Below are 12,467 nucleotides of genomic sequence, written 5' to 3' on the forward strand. Positions count from 1 at the left end.
ACTGCACTGAACTACTCCCTGAACTAATCTCTCTCCCCTCCACTCTCTCCCCTCCAGTCTCTCCCCCCCACTCTCTCTCCCCTACTCTCTCTCCCCTACACTCTCTCCCCCCCCACTCTCTCCCCCCCCACTCTCTCCCCCCCGCACTCTCTCTCCCCTACTCTCTCTCCCCCCCCCCACTCTCTCTCCCCTACTCTCTCCCCCCCCACTCTCCCCCCCCACTCTCCCCCCACCCAATCTCCCCCCCCACTCTCTCCCCCCCCATTCCCCCCCCCCACTCTCCCCCCCCAGTCTCTCCCCCCCCCCAGTCTCTCCCCCCCCCACTCTCCCCCCCCACTCTCTCCCCCCCCACTCTCTCTCCCCTACTCTCTCTCCCCCCCACTCTCTCCCCCCCCACTCTCTCTCCCCTACACTCTCTCTCCTACACTCTCTCTCCCTTACTCTCTCTCCCCTACACTCTCTACCCCCCACTCTCTCCCCTCCACTCTCTCCCCTACACTCTCTCCCCTACACTCTCTCCCCTACACTCTCTCCCCCCCACTCTCTCTCCCCTACACTCTCTCCCCCCCACTCTCTCTCCCCTACTCTCTCTCCCCTACACTCTCTCCCCTACTCTCTCTCCCCCCCCCCACTCTCTCCCCCCCCCACTCTCTCCCCCCCCACTCTCTCCCCCCCCACTCTCTCCCCCCCCCACTCTCTCCCCCCCCCACTATCTCCCCCCCCCACTCTCTCCCCCCCCTCTCCCCCCCCCACTCTCCCCCCCCCACTCCCCCCCAACTCTCTCCCCCCCCCACTCTCTCCCCCCCACTCTCTCCCCCCCACTCTCTCTCCCCCCCACTCTCTCTCCCCCCCCCACTCTCTCTCCCCTACACTCTCTCCCCCCCACTCTCTCTCCCCCCCACTCTCTCTCCCCTACTCTCTCTCCCCTACACTCTCTCCCCCCCCCACTCTCCCCCCCCCACTCTCCCCCCCCCCACTCTCCCCCCCCACTCTCCCCCCCCCCCCATTTCCCCCCCCCCACTCTCTCCCCCCCACTCTCTCCCCCCCCACTCTCTCCCCCCCCACTCTCTCCCCCCCACTCTCTCCCCTCCACTCTCTCCCCTCCACTCTCTCCCCACACACTCTCTCTCCCCTCCCTCCCTCCACTACCTTCCTCTCTCCACTACCTTCCTCCACTCCCTCCAATCTCTCCACTCCCTCCACTAACCTCCCTCCACTCCCTCCAATCTCTCCACTCCCTCCCTCCACTAACCTCCCTCCACTCCCTTCACTACCTCCCTCCAATCTCTCTTTCCCGCACGACACCCGAAACCAAATGGCCACCCGTCCATGTAAGGTCTGCCTGGAATCGTCACCCCTGAAGAGATCGAATCCCTGCTGGCACTGACTGTGGGAGGAGGAGGTGTGCGCCACACAAATGACACACACACCACGTACACGCTACCTCCCCCCACACAGACACACACCGTGGTTATGTCCCGGTCACTGAGGAGATGTTACACCAATAAGAACACGACCTTCCACAGCACGTGGTTCTTGTCCACCTTTAGTTTTGAGAAAACCAATACGGAACCACAAACAGTTCAGACACCCACAGGTGCCAAAGTGGTCGCGCCCACTTCCGGTCATTTACATACACTCGGTCACGCCCCTCGTACTGGGTTCGTGCTCGTTCTGTCGAGGTCGCTCTTCGCGTGGTGCCTCCGTCCCCGAACCCAAACGGGAGAGAACTGGTGGTTGGTTCCAATCCGCGGGAGGTTGTGGCTTCGGACTGTGCGATCCGGTCGCGGTGATGTGGAAGGTCTTGCTCATCGCTTTGTATATCTCTCTCTGTTCTCTTGGAGGTGAGACCATGGGGTGCCGGGGAGGGTGAGAATTCTGAGTGCGCTGGATGCGATCGGGGGCCTCGGCGATCGGTGCAGTACCGGTAATTGAGGATGTGCGATTAGAATTGTATGTCTGGTGTGGGGCGAGGGCACGCGCGGCGAACAGATGAGGCGGTGTATTGGTAATAACCGCTGGTGGTGTAAAACCTTTGTCCTCACTCTTTTGTGACATACCGGTATTCGTCGTTAATCGATCCAGGTGCGCGTACCCAGGAAGACTGACAATGGCATTTAATTTAGTTATATTGTACCTTATGTTTGAGAGTTCACACCTCTACCTGCCGACAAACCTGTCTTTATTTTCAAAAGGTGTCAATTAAATATAAAATCGGTAAAACTGAAGTCCAACGCCGGGGTTTTGATTCCTTTTAGCTGGGTTGTTTCATATATTACGGTATTGTTTTTTTATTGTTCTTTTTATTTATTTATTTATTTTTTGAATGGTCTGTAAAACCCTTTTGTGATGCCATTTACCAAACAGAAGGGAGTTATATTGTAAAAATAAAAAAATAAAAAATTTGCTTATTATTTTTTATTCTAATTTGGCAGTCATATATTAAACCCGAGTCTATAAAAAATTTATGTAAATTTTGAAAACATTTGTTTATATTTAATGAACAGAACTAAATAATTGTGATTGTATATGGTGCTTGTTATTCAAGAGTCCACAAGTCACCCTGGACTTGGAGTATATCCTGGCTACGGGTATGCACACACGTCTCTAAGCCGTCTAGCCTAGGTTCAAACCCCGACCCAGCTCTAAACTGTCATCCTGGTGTTTCACAGGTGGGGTGAATCATCAATGTGTGTGCCATCCCACGGATGGATGTTAAACTCGTGTCCAATCTGCTGTTGGCATTAGTTGGTTGACGTTAGAGATCCCATGGTGGCATTTCGAAGAGTAGGCGAGCTATCTCTGTCACCCTGAACAAACTGTATATCCCTGCACTCACCTATAGGCGGTACTGCATTTGTGGCACAGCTGCAGCCACAGCAAATGAAGCCACCCGCAGCCATGTGCAAAATCGAGAGAATAGGTTACCCTGTTTGGTTTTCCCATATGAGCGCAGAGCTTTTTATGCCGGGATCACTCCAGGCCCAAGGAACGAGCCGAGGGGCTCAGGCGGGATCCACACTGGATCCCTGATTGAGATCGAGCAGCAATTGCCACACCCACTTCGGCCATGCACTCTGCACTGTCCTCCATGCACGCCTGGCAATCAGCCATCCAACCACCACGGGGTCCCCATGGAGCTCTTCCTTGCATGCCATGGTTCCCCTCCAATATTCATGGGGGCACCGTGCAAATTAACCTCACACCTGCCCCCCTTCCATTCTGCCGGGCTCGTGTGGTAACCATTTTACTCCCCAATTTACCTTGTGGCTCCATCCTTTTCTATAAGGCTTTCTGGGGCGATGAAACTCACCCAAACGGCGTCGTTTACTTTTAGTACTCCAGGCTTTCCACAATGCCCCAAGGAAGCATGTCAACCCAATCCTAACTAGAATGGTTCTCAGTAGAGAGCATACCTCCGCCTGGTGAACAGTTTAAGTTTTGTATCCCACGGATAGGCCGGATCTGGATTCGGACCTGAACCAAAATCTAATCAGCTTGTTCCTGTCACCTAACCAACTCATCCACCAAGTTTATTCATAAATCGTCCATAACTTTTTTAAATATCATGTTATGTATCGCTTTCACCCGATCTCTCCATGGTGAAGAATCACTTAAAAATTAAATAATTCTTGTAGCCAAATCCATATTCAGATCTTTACCAACATCGAAACGATTATTCCTTTTCACACACACAACCTGTCCACCAAGTTTCGGCCAAATCCGTCCACAACTTTTTGAGATATCCTGCTATATATCATTTTTGGCCATATCACTCAATATTGAAGAATCATTAAAAAAGAATTATACTAGCCGGATGCAGATCTTCACCAAATTTGAATCGACTATTCCTTGTCACACACACAACGTGTCCAACAAGTTTCGTCCAAATCCATCCATAACTTTTTGAGATATCCTGCTATATGTTGGATTTAGCCCGATCTCCCAATGGTGAAGAATCACTGAAAAAATTAAATAATTATATCTGAATCCATAATCAGATATTCAGCAAAATCGAATCTATTTTTGTTCTTGTCAGACACCCAACGGGTCTACCAAGTTTCGTCCAATTCCGTCCGCAACTTTTTGAGATATCCTGCTATGTATCGTTTTTGGCCCTATCTCCCAATGGTGAAGAATCACTTAAAAATTCTACTAGCCGGATCTGAATCCGGATCTTCACCAAAATCTTCACCAAAATTTCATCCTTGTCACACACGCTACATCTCTGCCAAATTTCGTCTGAATCTGCCCACAACTTTTTGATATATCTTGTTCACAAAAGGACAAACGGACAGACAGACAGGCAGACAAACAGGGGTGAAAACATAACCTCCATCCACCTTTGTTGACGGAGGCAACTTAGCTTCAGGAGCTTGCACACATGCATGAAACACCTTGTGGCACCGCTAATTGGTACCACACGCCTCATCTCTAATTAACGGCCGAGCGAGTCGAGAGACGAGCGGCATAGTCTGGGTGCACGGTGTTAATTACTGTTACCAATCCACTTCTCCCCCCACCCCCCTCACTCCCTCTCAATGAAGGAGAAGCAACAGGTCCTCAATGGACTTTCCCAAATTGCGAAGAATGATCACAACAGTTCAAATTCACCCAAAAACCAGGTATGTTTCATTACAGTGATGGCACATTGGGGAGGAAATACAAAGAAGTAATATCAATAATAAAAACCCCTTAGCCCATTACCAATCATATGTGTCCATGAACCAACGAACAAACTGGATGAATTATCCTTAATTATCCAAGTCCTTATCTGGCCAAATCATTTCACAGTAGAAAGACAGAGAGAATCACATGACAGACATACCGTGCGGTGTCTGGCGGGACACCGCAGGATGGTCAAGGTCATGTCCAGGCCGCTTTGGCAGGGAACATGCTTCTGGGCTTGTTACGAGAGGAGGCTTGGTAGCTTCCGCATGCGTGGTGGGTGGCTCTGGAATAGGTGAGACATGGCTCTGGGTTGTGGCATGAACAAAGGTGACACCAGCTCTCGCCAAGCCGATTCTAACTTAACCATGCTTCCGCTCGGCAAACCTGCCTTTATTGCCTCCGCCCAGTACATCACCCACGATGTGCCGCAACCTTCCCTATCACTCACCAATGGACATCTGATGGCCGCAGGACTGCTCATCTATACTCTAATATCGGTTTATCTGTTTGAAGTAAACTTGGAAACCAATTGATGTAGAGACACCTGCAATATCTCTACAGAAACGTCTCTAACCTGAGAATGTCTTGACTTCTATTTTTTACAAAGGTTGAATCCATTTTTTGGGTTTATCAAACACTAGACGTGCCTACCTGTTGCTTCGCTGATGGGTTAAATCAAAAGACAGCATGTTGTACTTCACAAACATCGCATGTCTATCTTTGAGTGTCGGTGATAATGTATAATGAAACAACACTTGCAAAAAATGAACTTTTACATGTAATTGTTTTATACGTAATGTGTAATTGTTGTTGTCGTGGATGTTGTTGTTGCTTGTGTGCTCCTTCCGTGTACTTTTATATATTTTTCTATTGCTTCGACAAAGATTACTATGTATAGTTTTTTTGTGTGCTCCTCATATCCTTATAAAGGGTTACTGCTGTCGTAGAATAATAAACGATACTGTTAGCACCACCTCATTAAGCTCATGTTCCCGCTTCTTCTTCTTCAATCCCGGAATAAGGAGCGTAAAAATATAAAAAAGCAGGCACCATTATGCTTAAATGGACACAAATTTTTGTTCCAATTAAATCGATTATCGGCTTTCCAAGTAAATAAAACAATTATCAGCTTTCAAATGATACCATTTTTATTCTTATAAGACGGCAGGGACCCTTTGGAATAAAGCGTGACGAACATACATACATGCATACATGCATACATACATACATGGATGGACGGATGCTTTTCCTTTTACGTAGTAATATATTTGCTTGCGAATAATGATCGGTTTATATTTGATCAACTTCACGATGACATATATACAAAAGAGCTAGAATTAAAAAATGAAAACTAGACTCACACTTCAGGCTCATTGTTACCCTGCGCTCGCGAAGTGAAAACAGGGTTAGGCATTCGGGTGTGTACTGTGTATGTACGTATGTATGTGTGGCGTGTCTCTGCATTTTAAAAAATTCACTTTATCGGCAACCATTGGTCTGATTGACACAACATTTTACCATGGGAGCGCCTCTGCTTGTAGAAAATTTTTTATTCATAATTATGATGTCATAGGTCACGTGCTATGGACGCCAACTTGGAAAAACGTTACACCTCTATTTCTCCGACACCGCTCAATGACAAAAATTGAAACAAAGCTCATTGTCAAGTACTCCCCATGGGGAATAAGATATGTTAATGATTATGTCATCGGTACCTTAATTATGACGTCATAATTCGACAAGTACAACGCTTGATCCGATCAGTATGAATTTTTGTTTTCTCTGCAATTGTTGGTCAAATTTACCCAAAGTTTTCACCATGGGAGCATCTCCGCCTGCATAATTTTTAATAATTATGATGTCATAGGTCATGTGGTACAGGCGCCATCTTGGAAAAACCGAAAAACATTGCACCTCTATATCTCCAAAACCGCTCCATGAAAATAATTGAAACATGTCTCATTGCAAAGAACTCCGCATGGAAAATAAGTGTTGTTAACAAAGACGTCATAATTCGACAGGGACAACGCTTAGTCTGATTGGTCTGAAGTTTCGTGAGCATGATCTACACAACAATTACATTGGAGAATATAAATTTATGATGTCATTGCTCACGTGGTCTGGCAGCCATATTGGATCAAAGAAAAATACCCTTCAAAAACAGAAGAGTTGGCTCGCACCAAGTTGAATGTGCAGGGTAAGTATTTGATGAATACCATCTATTTTTTTTCATTTATTAGAATAACAAATGTATATCAATAATAATAAATTTCACACCAATTTGATAACCGAGAGGCTTTACCACTCAATATTGTATGAAAGCCTTTCTTTGATGGAAACAGTCCTGCATAATAGTGCAGGTGAAATAATCGGAACAGTGAGACCAACTACCCACAGCACAGACCTTATAAATAGATGAAAACAGCTGGTCAGATGTATGATAACACAAGGAGCTGAAGTGAGCAGATGAAAACAACTCTTCTTTAAGGTCATGAAACGACACCAAACGGAACTTATTTCATACAAGAAAAACGGTAAAAAAAAAAAACTATTAATGAAACATTCAAATAAATACATTTAAAAATGTTTTTGACAGTTTCTGTAATTGAATAACAGCTTTAAGGAAAATGCTCATAAAGGTGTGCATTATTTAATGTATTGTTTTAAAATATAATGTTTTTTAAAAAATCCCTTTTTAAGGCCATTTTCCCTGATAGAGCAGGGGTTAGCCTTGCGGGCCCCATGACAATCATCATGGTTCCCTTTTAAGGCAATGTTTTTATGGCCGGATGCCATTCCTGACGCCAACCCTTTAGTCGCCTCTTACGACATGCAGGGATACGGTGTACCTATTCTAAGCTGGGACACACACTGGCACATTCATCCCAGCAAGCTGGTACTCAATTTGCCGACCTCGGAAGGATGAACAGACAGGCTGAGTCAACCCCCCTGGCGAATGAATAGGTAATTCAACGATCGACCGGGATTTGAACCCAGGATCCTAGGATCCCAAGCCGGCACCCTATCCGCTAAGCCAACTCCGGGCTCTTAAAAATATAATGTTTGAGCACTATAAATATATGATAATCCCTCCAGCAAGAAAGGTAGAAGGTTTGAGTAGTGAGGTTGCATTGTTGGGTTGAGTGACTGATTGTCTGGACATAGGTGAGATTGTGGATCTGCTGATGTAGATCCGCAGCCGTGGTTGTGGGCCCACTGCTCGGAGAGGTTCTGTGCTGAAAGGGTCTAATTAACGGGACCCAGGCTGAATATCCAGGCAGCCGGAAAATCTATCACTGGCTTACAGGTTAATGAAGTTCTTGCATTAGGTAAACAAGGTGGGAGCTTTAACGTCCATCACATACCAGCCCTCTGGTTTACTGTCATTCCGATGGATGGAGCACGCATTGATTCCTTGCCTCGCATGTGAAATGAACAAGGATGAACGTTTGTAGCTGGGGCAAGATTCAAACTCAGGCTGGACAGCTTAGAGGTGAGAGTGCATACTTCACGTGTGTGTGTGTGTGTGTGTGTGTGTGTGTGTGTGTGTGTGTGTGTGTGTGTGTGTGTGTGTGTGCGTGCGTGCGTGCACACATTTTAACAACTGGCAAGCTTTGCCTCAGTTTTGTACTGATCAGTTTGTATTTGTGTTACATTCATGATGCGTCCAAGTCTGCGGTTGGTGTTAGGTATTTTGCAAGTTCTGTACACATGTACCATCGCATTCCATTTGGGCGGAGACGGTTTAGGATATCAAAGGACAGTAAGCATATCCCAACCAGGCTTAACGTGAAATTGATAACTGTGCCTCACCATCTAGAACTGAAGTTTAGTAAACTGATTTTCTTCCAGCAAGATCGTTTTCATGTTTGAGGCATGCTGCATTAGTCTTCTGGTTTTGTCAACACAAACAGAAAAGGTCTTGCTGAGTCAGTGGTTGATCCCACACATGAACCAAATATAGGCTTGAAATTTGACCATGGATCTCAAGCCATCTGGCCTGTTCAAAAGGACGCTTTGAATTATTTGTTTAAGTGGATGCAAAAAGCAAATGAGACAGCTGGTGCTTTGCCCCCAGGGTACGTATCTATATATTAGGTATGCAAAATTGTTGGGAGGCGTAGAGCGTAAAGATTGAGAAATAAGTTGGGAATACGAGAAGGGCATTACTTAGAGGAAAACTAAAATGAGGTGGTGGAGCTTGGGAGATGGAAGGAGAAAATAGAAAGGAGGAGTTGGGAGGGATTTGAAGAAAGTGGAAGATGAGGTGACCAAAACTGTACACAATATTCCAGATGAGGCCGCACTAAATTCCTATACAGTTTTAATACTACCTGTTTTGATTTGTAATTTATCCCTCTATGAATACAACCTAAAACCTGTTTGCTTTACCTGCGTCTACCTGGCACTGTGCTATCTGCTTACCTCCATATCTATTACCACCCACAGAATATTCTCCTGAGTCACATTCTTCTTCTTGTTTTGTTTCTCCTTTTAATTTTTACGTACAGATTCGATGCTCATGGAGGACCTCGAACACGGAATGGACTAGGACCATTCAATTAAATAATGAAAAGAAAAGGGAGAGGGGGGGTAAATTGACACACCATCAGCAGGGTAAATTGACAAAATGGAGGTAACCTTGGACGAAAACGAACATGAGGGAGAATGATCAATGGAAGGCGGACGCGGGTTGAACAAGATGAATACAGGCCCAAACTTTAAAGTTATAAAAAATTAGAAAAATGTATATGTAAACTTGGAAAGAGGTATGCTTGGGTAGGGTTAATGAGGGTCCAAAAGATTGTGGGTAGGGATGGTGGATTGTGCTCAACAGTTATCTTGAAGCCTTGGAGGGAAAAATGAGATTGAACAGACTAAGGAAGTTCGTTCCACAGGTGGGGGAAAAACAGGAATGAATGAGGTGGAGGTGAGCAGTGAGTCAGCCTAAATTTTGGAAGTTTATCCAGGAGGGGATTACTGGAAGAACACATGCATCCTGGAGTTGTTGTGGTGGTTCGGAGGGCTGAGAGCAGAGGGAGCTAGACCGGGAGAGAAGTGGTTAACAAAAAGTAAAAGAGGCCATCGACCCGCCTGCAATGTGAGAGCAACAGGCCTTGAGCTTTGGCTTCATCGCCAGAGATGCAAATACTTTTGAGGGCTTTAGATTCCACAGAATCCATGAGACAGAGGTGTCAGACAAAGGTCTTGTAGGCTTTGAATATTTCTGATTTTCAAGGAATGACTTTGATCATTGGAGAATGCCCAGTCTGCAGCTGACTTTGGAAATCCAGCTTTGCTATGTCGTCGGCCCTGGAGAGGTCATGCCTAATGGCGAGACAAAGAAATTCGAGACAATGAGCCCCTTCCAGTGGCTTATCATGGAAATAGGTAGAATTTTTTTTCTCGTTGGATGAGATACCATGATTTGCGGTGCCTCAGGTGCATGTTGTAATATTTTCCATATACGTAATATTTATGTAATATTTTCCATAAATGAGTAAAAAACAAAATTTATTACAAGAATTTTATTTCCTTTAAATTTTCCTTCCATACTCGAATGATATTATTTTGGGGGAAATGACACATTGTTCTTCAGCATGGTATTCATGGTTAAATTTCCCGGCATTCATTTTTCTGATATTCCATGAAAATACGCTGCATTACCAACGGTGCTGGGACTGTAAGGAAATATACAGGCTCATTAATTTGTAAGTGCGAGTTTGATTTCGAATTGAGCGTCACTGTCACCGACACTTTGCTCCAAATGTCGGTGGATATCGGGTGTGATATCCACCGACATTTCTCATTCGGAGCAAGTGCGAGTACAGTGTTAGTACAGTGTGCAGTTGATTCCGGCCTATTAGGATGGCCGGTGTTGATTTTGAAAGTTTATTTATTTATTTATTTTACTCGAGCCACTTACTAATAGATGCATGTTGCTTGAAATGTCATCGATTGTCTATTTTCCACATGTGAACGGGAAAAATGATTACTGTACCACGTTGAGATTATATATAAAAAAGTAACTTTTCCATTCACTGTATTGTCAACATTTGGGAATGATATTGACGGCAAGGAAAGGTGCATTTGTGAATGGTTGCTGTTTTAAAACGATCTGCGGGATAGAGAGGCCTACCTTACTGTGTATGTATACAATTGAGTTCCCTTACTAGGATCTTCGACGCAGATGCAGGCCTCGTTGCCAATTTGTGGGTTTTTGTCCGTGCTCTTATCCTTTTAAATGCTGAGCGTCGAGCATGGAAGCAGCACGTACCATTTTTCAAGTCTCTGGTATGACTTGGCCGGGGTTGGATTCAAACTACCGACGTCCCAGAGTAAGGAGGGATGCTCTAACCATTACACCACCGAGTCTGGTTAAACATGTGACACATCTCTGGAATGTTTGCTGCAAGGCCTAAAAATAGCAGTGCGACTAAACCTGGATATATTACAATTACAGAGACACTCAGTTGTGGATGTTTAAAAGCTTCAGGTTTTTTTGTAAACGAGTCGGCCAATGTGTGCCGGTGACTTGGCCAAATACCTGTCCTTTCTGAGGGATGCTTCGGGAGCTCCCTTAACAAAATTGTAAACCTGTCCGGGGTCAACTCTCATCCTCGGGTCCTCAACGCTCATCCTTGTGTGTGGGTGACACCATGCTTCTGGGCTGTGCAGTAATGGTATCGGGTTACAGGGTAGTTGTGTTTGGCTTGTAATGAGTTCAACACGTAAATATCTTGCTCGCCCAGACATGCTACATTTTTGCTTATTTTTTATTATTTTTTGAACCGCGTCAATCGGTCTATCAGAGTGAAATATCCGAGGCCATTTTATTCTCACCAACCACCTTCACTGACATGCCATGACAATAGCAACTTGCAATGGTTTCATTTTTATTTGATTGTTTAAGAACAAAAAAATCCCTTCATTCTCTTCTGGCATGTCTGCAGCCATATGTTGTGTTAAGCTGCATTGTGCGTTTGATCGACCATGTTTTTATGATCAATAGCACATTGTAAAACAAATCCTCAAACCATGTGTGCGTACGTGCTTGCGCGCATTTCCTTAGGGGTCAGTACGTTGCACGTGAAAGGAGCTGGTGCCGTGCTTGGGGGAGAAGGAAGGTTGGAGTGTTGGAAGGATGGAGCTGATGCACAAGTTGGTTCTTTGGAATGGCGTGATCCAAAAGGCAACATGCTCTTCTTTGGCAAGGATAAAGGTGAGGGAGAGAATATATGGCCTATAAAACCAAAACATTCCCTGTCTTTTCCAAAAAAAAACTCAGGGGGAAATGTCAAACCATTGAGTTTCTATATATATATATTTTAATACAAAGTCAAGGCTCGTGGAAGAGCTGGGACACAAAACGGATCAGGACACAAAATAGCAACGGGAACAGCAGGAGAAAGGGGAAATGCCAACAGCAGCACAGAGGGAGAAAGTCAAAGAAGATGGACAACCAGGGGATGCAGGTAACGATAAGTGGTAGGGGAGAAAGCATGGATGAACAAAATGGATACGTAAGCATAGTTTTTGGAGGGGAGGACGTTGTTTAACGGGTGGAGAAAGGATCATGGTTTTGGATGGGGGATGACTTGAGATGGTAATAACAGCTGTCTTGAAGACCTGGAGGGAAGAATAAGATTGAAGAGTGTGTGGAAGGTGGTTCCAAATCAGCAGGAAAAAAGAGGAATAAATGAATGGAGTTGAGCAGTGGTTCTAGTCAGGGCCCTGAGGGATATTTTGGTTCAAATTCTTCCAAAAGCATCAAATTTGGCACAGATGTTGCCCAT

The 12,467-nt window shown here is 45.3% G+C and overlaps 1 protein-coding gene across 1 annotated transcript in view; it reads left to right on the forward strand.

Annotated features, from left to right (window-relative positions):
• The first annotated feature begins 1,490 nt into the window (after positions 1 to 1,490).
• LOC144889118 (cell adhesion molecule 3-like) overlaps positions 1,491 to 12,467 on the forward strand; it is a 60,625-nt gene continuing 49,648 nt past the window's right edge. Inside the window, exons 1-2 of the mRNA XM_078769018.1 lie at positions 1,491 to 1,844; positions 11,744 to 11,893. Coding sequence (XP_078625144.1) covers positions 1,793 to 1,844; positions 11,744 to 11,893 — 202 coding nt within the window. The 5' untranslated portion in view covers positions 1,491 to 1,792. The remainder of the gene's footprint in view (positions 1,845 to 11,743; positions 11,894 to 12,467) is intronic.

This window comes from Myxine glutinosa, unplaced genomic scaffold (assembly GCF_964187855.1).
Source record: "Myxine glutinosa unplaced genomic scaffold, kmMyxGlut1.1 SCAFFOLD_923, whole genome shotgun sequence".
NCBI classification, from domain to species: Eukaryota; Metazoa; Chordata; class Myxini; order Myxiniformes; family Myxinidae; genus Myxine; species Myxine glutinosa.